General features: G+C 45.1%; 1 protein-coding gene across 1 annotated transcript in view; it reads left to right on the top strand.

Annotated features, from left to right (window-relative positions):
* Window positions 1-4,000: 4,000 nt before the first annotated feature.
* CA10 (carbonic anhydrase 10) overlaps window positions 4,001-9,553 on the top strand; it is a gene marked incomplete at its 5' end in the record, with an annotated part of 194,977 nt that continues 189,424 nt past the window's right edge. The window contains one exon of the mRNA XM_084273607.1: window positions 4,001-4,061. Within this exon, the coding sequence (XP_084129733.1) occupies window positions 4,001-4,061 (61 nt within the window). The remainder of the gene's footprint in view (window positions 4,062-9,553) is intronic.

The following is a 9,553-nucleotide window of genomic DNA, read 5'->3' as shown; positions in this document are numbered from 1 at the left end:
GGAAACAAATGTATGCTGCAGCCTGAATTTTTTGTCTCTTTTGAACTTAACACTACACCAAGTACACAGGAGTTATGTTCTGCTTCTACCTCAAATACACCCTACTATATTAAACCATTTTCCTTGGGATCAAATATACTGTGCCAGACTGTACAGGGAAAGCCTGATCCAAACCTATTGAAGTCTGCAGAAATACCCCAATTGATTTCAGTGGGCTTTGGAATGGGCCCATATTGACATCCATTCAACTTTATTGAGCTAAGCTTTCCTGTGGAGCTGCAGCAGCCAATATGGCCATAATGACTTCAAAACCAAGCTTTAAGGCCACTGCCCGTCAAATAACATCACAGCAAGTAAGTGACAGTACAATAAACTCATTATTATTTATCTAGATTTTTTAAAAAAGCATGTTTTCTGAACTCACTGCTGTATTTTCCAGGTCAAGAAAACTTTGTTTGCATTTGATCCCACATAGATCTTTCAGTCTGCGTCACAAACTGCTTATTTATCACAGGCCACTGAAATAAGTATGAGGTTTGCACAAGGATGAGAAACGTACTACACTAAAAAGATGCAGAAAAATGAATATATTTGGGGCTTTTGGCTATTTGCTAGCAGCTAACATCAATTACCTATTTTTTTCCTGCCATTAAGCTCATATTAAAGTTCCACTGACATCAATAGGAATTAAACATGAGCTCGCCACTAAGGATTTGGCATTCTCTCTCACCACCAAATCAGTTCTTTGCTGGCTTAATGGCCAACACACCCTTTTATGACAGGATATCTCAAGGGGTTGAGATATTTATTTTCCCACATGTAATGCCGGAATTTCAAGGAAATTAGTTTAGGAACAAGGGTGTTTGCGTAAATAGGAGCATAAAAGGGTCTTGTTGTGGGTTTATGATGTTATTGTAAGAAATTATTTGGGAAAGCCCAAAAGAGAATTTACAGTCAATTTACAGTCAAATCCAGGGGAAATGTTCATCTATTTGGGTAAATAATTGTTCAATAATTGTTTCTTCTGCCAATTTGAGCCTTCGTTTGATACCTTGATCTTAAAGGAATGTTTTAGAACTCCTTGAAGCTCTGATTTCTTTACCTTTTCAGGAACCAGATGCAAATCATATTTCAACCTCTTGGTGTTCTGGACAGCTCATTCAGTGCCCAAGGCATATCTGTACATGGCACACCTGGCAAATGCCTGCTCACCCATAGGCTGCCTTCATTCCCTAATTCCTATGCATTTCATCTTGCCCAAGAGGGATAATTCTCAAGTGCTAAAACTTAAGTATTCAAATGACCCTCAGTACTCTGCAATCCTGTCAAGGAAAGAAATCCTTCTTGCTGCAAAGTCCTGCTGTTTAATGAAATGTAATAAAAAAGGGGGAATTCTGCGCCTCATGTCCAGCCTCACTGTTCTCACTGTGCAGATGATGGTAATTAGTTTGTTAAAATCCTGAGTCTTTTATAACCCATGAGAAGAGATGGAGTAAACATCAGCAGAGACTGCTGCTGTGCAAAGAGCACTTACACTACCCTGAGAACTAGCAAAATGAATACAAGAATCACATTGACTACTAAGTGCCTGCAGTCCAATTCTTCCTTTCAAATAGTGATGATTTGGTCCCATCCAGTTGCTTTGAAGCACTCAAGAAATCTGATCTACTGCAATTAAATACCATCAGGATGACTTGAAACCTATGACTCCTACACATTTCTCAGAGCCGATGAAAATAACAACCTAGCCTGTGGTTTCTTCTCTTAAGAGATCCTCTCCTTCTCCATTCAGAGATCCAGGCGTCCTCATTTTGCTAGAATCTAGACAAAGGTGCATTTTACAAGTATGCCCTGGGCTGGAAAATTGTTTGTAAACCAACCTATGTTCAATCTATTATGCATGCATCCCCCGCTGGAGTATTTGTAATATGACCTCTGCATACCTGCCAAGAGCCAGGATATCAGCTTGAAGCCCAAAGCATCTCTCTTCCCTCCCCCTTCCCTCTGCCTTACAGTGATCAATGAAAGCATCCGCAGTCGAAGCTGTTGCAGGATCACCTTTTCACACCTGCCCTGAGCCGGGATTCTCATTCTCAGCCCAAAGCCCTTGCCCCCTCCCTTCTCTCATGACAACCCGAGCCACCCCGCAGGGCGCTCCGGCCCGGGTAGCCCCCTGCCCACCTACCCGCGCCGCGCAGCTCCCCAGCCCGCAGCCCCTCGGCTCTGCCAGCGCTGCCTTTCTGCGCCCAGTTTTCCTCTCCGCAGAAAGGGAGCCCCGACCTCCCCCGAGCCAGGTGCACCTCTTGGGGGTCTTTCTTTTTGACGGGCGGGGGGGGGAAATAAAATTGGACCCACATTTCAAACCAAATGAGCAGCAGCTTCTGGAATGTGCCTGAGAAGACAGAGAGCCGAGGCGGCCGCGAGGTTTTTTTTCCCTTCTGCCTTCTCACCCCGCGCACACCGGCCCGGTCGGTCCCAGCTGCAGACCCCCCTGCCGCGGTGCGGCCCCGCCGCCGCCGCCCGCCCGCCCAGGCACCGCCTCCGCGGCGGAGCGCTCGCCCGCCGGCCCGCGCCCGTGCGCGCCGCCGCGCCGAGCCCCCGCCGTGCCCGGCGCTGCCGCCCGCCGGCCCGCGGCACCCCGCAGCATTGTCTCCTACTCGGGGAAATGGCGAAATAGTCGGAATTAGGGGCGGAGGGGGGGGCAAATCCAACGAGCTATGGTACCTCCTTGCAGCTAAGGGGGTGGTAGTGGCTGCGGCGAGCGGCTCGGAGCTTGACCTCGATTTGTTTTTGGGACTGCAGGCAGGAGAGGCACAGCCCAGGAGCTGAAACAAACCAAAAAAGCAGGAGGATTTGGGGGTAAGTAAAAGATTACCCCAAAATTGACACTGCGGTGGGTTTTTTCGTTGTGGGGTTTTTCGTTGTGGGGTTTGCTTGGGGGTTTTTTTTTGGGGGGGGGGGAATCTAGGCAGAAGTGGTGCGGTTTGGGGAATGCAATTCAATAGGCATTGCAGCGCCAAGTACTTCGCTAACTCTTGGCTGTATCCTCTTGTTGCCCTTCCTACCACCAAACCCGCGAGAAGTTTGGGTTTGTTTTTCTTCTCCTTGTTGTTTAAATAAGTTTTTAAATATTGGCATCCGTGGCCAAGCCGGCCGGCGGTGCGCGCCAGCCCCCGCTGCTCGCAGACTCTGGACTATCGCAGTTCAGGTTGGGACACACACAGAGCAGTGTAATACACCCCCAAGCCCCCGCTCCCGGGCCGCTTTGGCGGTGCCGTGCCGCCGAGCCTGCGGGGCCGGGGGTGGGCGCGGAGGGCGGCGGCGGGGCCATCCCGGCCGGGGAAGGACAGCTCGGTGCGCGGGGCAAGAACGACCCCTGCAGTCGCCGGGCGGAAAGCCGCCTGGGCTCGCCGGGGATTGCAGAACCCCCGGCAGGGCTGGAGAGAGCCGCCTGCTACGTGCTCCGCGCCGTGGAGGTGCGGTAGCGTGCGGGTGGGGTGTGTGGGGGGGGTGCCCGTGTGTGTGAATGCGTTGCAGCGGGTATTAATCTCTTTCCGCTCGTTTTGTAGCAGCAGGAGAGGAAACCTCCTCCCTCCGCCGCCTCCCTCTCCCCCCGGCATGCTGGCACTGCCCCGCTGAGACGCGCAGAGTTTGGGGTTAACTTGCACCTGGCCGCCCTGGAATAGAGAGACTCTCCGGACCGGATCAGTCGGGGTTTTGCTGTCTATGTCTTGTTGGGAAATCTGGTGGATTTTTTTCTCACTCGTGGAGGAAGAGCCCGGTGCTGGCAGTTGGCTTCGTGGTCTTTTTTGGAGGGCGAAGGAAGGGAAGGGATCTCGCTTGAGCCGTGCGGAGAGGGAGCTCGGACATGTGTTGTCAGCACATCTGGGGAATACAGTCTGCAAGTCCGAAAGGAAATTTGCTGGGATCGTTCAAACTGCGATATTGATCTTTGTTATTTTTTTTCGCCGAGGGATGCACTTGGCATGAGAATCGGAGGATGGAAATTGTTTGGGAGGTGCTTTTTCTTCTGCAAGCGAATTTCATCGTCTGCATTTCAGGTACGCAGCACAGAAAAGGCACGGGGGGGGGGGGGAAATACCAGACAGGGTTCCCAGGGATTTCCCCTTAGCAAGGGGCAAGAGGTACAGTTAAACCCAAACCAGAATAGTAGATGAAAAATACATGAATGATGTATTGTGGGTGGGTTGTGATGGAAGTCAACAACCATGAATCCCCCCTCCCTTTCATTCCAATACCTGTGTACTAATTACGATAATATTTGTTGCAAATGCAAAGATAAATAACCCCAGTGTACTGATTATGAAGATGCTTGTAATTCCTAATGTACCTGATTGTGATAATTAATTGCAACATCGCAGTAATCCCAGCATTTCATAGCTCCTGAAGTTCTTTAACTCAGCTGATCTGCAGGTCTTAAAAGGTTTGTGGTTCATTGGGAGAGTTGTCATGTTCTGGTGCCACAGTTCAGGGTCTGCAAAGGGAGGAATGACACTGAAAAAACGTGCCTCTGCTTTTAAACAGGCCGTGCTTTGAAAACAAATAAAAAATTAAAAAAGCCCCATCTAAATTATTCCTTGGTGGCTGGTATTCCAGCTTTAGGCGTCTCATTTTATGCTTGCAAAGATCTCTCTCCCCTCCAGTATGTAGAAGTCAGGTAATTTCAGTTGTCACCAGAGCTTGTCCAATTAATGAATAGGCACGGCCGGGTGTCTAGCGTAAAGGATTGGAACAATTTATTCTTGGGGAAAACACTGCCTTCTACTGCAAAAGCCCTGGCTGCCTTGTTAATTTGTCATGTCAGTCATGCTGGAATAATTATGTTGCAGGAGGCGGGAGTGGGGAGGTGGCCAGTTTTCTAGTTTGGGACACTTCAGGGAGCCCCACGGGGATCCAGCTTGCCTGCGTCTCCTGCTGTTCCACTTCTCTGCAGGCTGCTGCCGCCCGCAAGTCATTGCATAAGTCCGGAAATGGGAACGCAAGCAGCACAGGCAGGGCACTGCAGGGGGGAGCAGGGCAGCCTGGTGGGCAGCTCGGTGGCCAGCCTAGAGGTGCTTAGGAAGAGGGAGCTCTGAAGCTCCCGTGGGACCACGCAGAGATTGGTCTCGGCCAGCCCCCAGCCCCCAGCCAGCCAGCAGCCCCTGCAGCATCTCACCCTGGCAGCGACTGCCCCCACTGCGCTTCCTGCAGCATCTCCCGGCTGACCCACGCTTACAGCCCGTGGATGGGTGACATTCGGGGTGGCAACATCTATGTTCATTTGTATTGCCTACACCTGTCCTGAAACTTTTTTATTTCCGAGCAAATAGGGCTGGTGCTGGACTGCAGGGTACGTCAGCCCTGCTTTTATCCCTACAGACTTGGCACCATCTGCTACCAGGCTGCTGGGTGACACTGGCACACCCCAGGCTGACCTTCCCCTTGTGCCCATTGGTACCATCAGAATAATTCACTCTCTCTTTAGAACAGCAAAACCTGCTGCCTCTTGTCATTTAAATCTCACACTTATCTATTTAGCTCAGCATGACATGCCACCTGTCCAGTTCTCTTCAAATTAGGCACTTCTTAAAGTACCCCAGTGAGAATGGAAAAATGAAGCTGATCGCTTTCTTGACCGTTCTGACTGTAATATCCTGAGACAGAAAGAAGCTGTCCCATTCTGTGCAGGTCCTTATGCCATGCATTTAGCTGCCAGTATTTACTAACCTTCCCCCCTCTTCCCCCTCGCTGTCCTTTCCTCATCTTCAGCCTCAGAACCAAGGCTTCTGCAGCTGCCGGTGGGCTCAGCCCTGCAGGGTCTCTCCCCGCTCTCCATCTCCCTCCAGCACCACAAACACACTGAGACCCTTCTCTGTTTTTTTTCCTCTTTTTTTTGTTTTTTTTTTTTTTGTTTTGTTTTGTTCCTTTTTGGGGGAACACAGTGAATAAATGAATGGTGGGATGCTTTTGGTGCACGGTAAAGCTGTGGTTTCAGATAATTAATTCTGACCATGGAGAGGAGATGCTGATGCATTTGGCTTTTTTTTTTTTTCCTTTACTTTTTTTTTTCCTAGGGATTTTTTTTTTTTTTTTCAGGAATCCTCAGTATTTGACATCTTGGTAAAAAGGATTAAGATCTTTAGATATCTGACTGGCACTAATGCTTTCTATCTTTTCTCTGTCATCCTTTTTACATTATGTTTTATAGCATATTATCTAGCTGGGATGTCTGGATAACAGTGTAAGTAAGAGAAGGCGTAATGAAGCCTGTTAAGGTTTGCCTCAACACTGAATTCCAGAAACTGTATTTTAAGCACTTCAGCACTGGTCATTCATTCAACTCGTTACTTAAAAAATCCTACTAGTTGAGCACACTGCTGCAAATCACAGGGATGTGAACTAAGGGATGTGGTCATATTTTTTCTTTTTAATTTTTTTTTCCTTTCTTATTAAGTCAGTTCTTTCAGCAGTGAAGATACAAGACCAGTCTTCTGGGCATGGATCTTTTCCTGAATGCTAGCAAATGCTTGAGTCTCAGTGTCTGTTGAAACCTGTGATGGTCCTCCTACTAATTCCAGTGGTTATTTGGATCAGGGCCTGTTAAGGGCTGCTGTTCAAAGGGATGATGTCACTCACTGAACTGAACAGGCTGTTAAATTAGCTTATCACTATTAGTAAATACCTATTAAACATGGGTTCAATGTTATGTCACATTGTCTTTTGTAATGTATTTACATGCTATTTAAGTATAAATTATGCTGAATTTAGCACTTCTGCTGTGTTTCTTAATTAAATAATGAAGTTATACAATGGGCTTTTTGGTATCTCTCACATGCACGACTTTTCATGAGACTCAGTATATGGAAAGTAATCTATTAAAAAGAGGTTTATATTTTTTCAAAATATTTTATACCTAACATTTTTGTATCAGCTAGTTACCCATGCGTATGATAGATTGTTTGGTTAGGAATAAATGATACTGAGATTTAGGATTTTTTTTTTTAATTACTGGTCCTTGTATTTGGGAAATAATTTATCTGTGAACTTTGTAAACTAAATATTTTTGTTTTCTTGGGGTACTGGATTAAAGCTTTTGCTACTTGAAATTGCCTGTGGAAAGGAGAATCTAGCTTCATTGTGCAGATGCAAATAACACACAACAGATTGAAGGACCATGAAAACAGTTTCTATCCTTTAGAAAGAAATGAAAGCCCTCTCTTCTTAGTCACGATGCATATTTATTCCTTTTCATTGTAGTCTCTGAGGAAAAACAGTCATGATTTGACTTCTGAGGTTCTTTTCCTTTTAATGGTACCACAGCATAGAAGGAACTGACGGCGTCCTGTAGATAGGATGCTGAAATCAGACCTCTCTGCTTGTTGTTCTTTGAAGATGCATGAAATCATGGCACAGGTTTATACTGTTTATTCTGCTTGTATAGGAAGAGGGTAAGAGTTGTTGGTATGATATCCAAAATTTCCTTCCTGGTTGAGAATACCACCAAAGATTAATTAGCATCACTGTTCTCAGGTGGGATGTGGTTGATCCCATAATGGCTGCTACCTTTCCTTTGACAGTCATTTGTATAAACCATGAGCAATTTTTTGTGATTCTGGTTATTAGCAATCAATTTCAAGAAAAAAATCAGGATGTTGTCTTCAAACCTCCCTTGCAGTATCCTTCATTTAAATAGGAAATGCTACTGTCGTGGGCATTAAGGTTTCTATGTACATTTTCTGTTAATCCATCTATAAAATGATTTATGGAACCTGCATGTTCAGCATCTTTGTGGCTTCCTATGAATTGATATATGACATTGTTTTGGCTTGTGAGAGCTAATATGGATGAAATCCATGCAAGCCCTACAGCTCTCCTACTACTTGGAAGTATTTTCATCATCCTCCAGTCATATAGGGACAGATCCCTTTCATGATGTAATTTCTTTGGCCTATTTGGCAGCACGAGGTGGGTCGTAAATCCTGCATCATGAATAACTAAGATGGTATTGAAAAAATTCTGTGCATCAAGGAATTGCATTGTGTATTGAGCATCTGATGTAGCATCTCCAGGCATTGAGGGCAAGGGATGTATATGGAGCACGGCTGTACTTCATTTTCTGTCTTGATGCTTCTGTAGTCTCTGAGCTCTTATTACCTGGCATAACACAGAATTGTCCTATAGGAACTCTAAATTATGCCAGGGGCTAAATTATCTGCTGAATGATGGTCTGTAAGGTCTGATAACTCTTACTCTTTCAGCATTGTACAACCTGAGATAATTCAAGCTGAAGTCGTCTTGTAGAAGAGAATACCAAGGTTCTAGTGATGATTAGAGACTAACAGCAAATGGTTCATTGTTATGTTTGGACAAAAAATACCGAAACCAAGTTAATTATTCTCAAATAGTACCATGGAAATAGCTTTTTCTGGCATTTTCAAGTAAGAAATGTAATATCCTAGGGGAAGGAATTATTCCTAGCACAGATACATTGAAGGCGATCACTGGGCATATAGGAAGGTGTAAGATGCAGCCTGGTACATGTGGTAACTAAGAGCTTTTGGCATCCAATCCATTATAGTATTCTTTTCTGCTTTGCCCCATCTCCACAGCTTCATGTGTGTGGGCAAACCTTCATGCCTGCACGGCATTTGTTGATGTTACTGTAAATCCACGTGGATTCAATCCTCCTGCTCACATTCAAACACAGGATGGAGGCCATATGTTGGATCCAAAGACTCTCAGTTCCTTAGCACTTGAATGCTTTCTCACTTCAGAGATGTTGCCGCCTTTTCCAAAGGTGTGAAGATGTTTTTGCTTTAAAATCCTATGGAAATAGCCTTGTAGTCTCCTATAAATGTCTGCTTTACTTTTTTTTTTGGTGTCCTGTATTTTTCATGCTATTTTTATTGTTAGTTTTACAGCTAGAGCATGACCAGATAGGCGCTGAAGTGCCAAAACAACACACATATTTTTAGCTTATGCAAAGGTAGTAGAAGGGAAACATTTATGAATAGTTTTGCACATATTATGTTGAGCTATTTTCCATCCAATAAACTGATGAAAATAAACTGGTAATCGCTGCTATTCTCTCCCAGTTCTCAGTGATGAATATACACAGTTTTCAGAGAGACCTCCTCACCTTCCCATTTTGCCTCATTGTTAATGCAATTGAACTAGTTACCAAGCCTCCAAGATAAAAATAGGAATAAAATGCCAACTCAAATATGCACTTTCAATTTAGGGGTATTCTTTAAGTCTTTAAGGTACAACCAATGTTACAGAGAAGTTTTTCCCTTGACATTGTTGGAAAGGTTTCGTTTTTTAAGTCTACAATAGCTACATTTTAAATTCAGCAAGGATTGAAATGTATTTCCATTTGCATGATGAATAGTCCTTGTATACTAATGAAAAAGTAATTCCTACTTACCTTAAAAGGCTGTTTTGCTTATTTTTTGCTGTAGGTCAAGGTATCACTTTCTTATTTGGTTGAAAGGTGGCAATTTGGCTGAGGAGGGAGCTGCCGTTTTCATCTTTACTGATCGTTTATGGCTAA

The sequence above is a fragment of the Gallinula chloropus genome, assembly GCF_964237585.1.
Source record: "Gallinula chloropus genome assembly, chromosome: 20".
NCBI classification, from domain to species: Eukaryota; Metazoa; Chordata; class Aves; order Gruiformes; family Rallidae; genus Gallinula; species Gallinula chloropus.
This window is presented reverse-complemented; position numbering and strand designations above follow the sequence as displayed.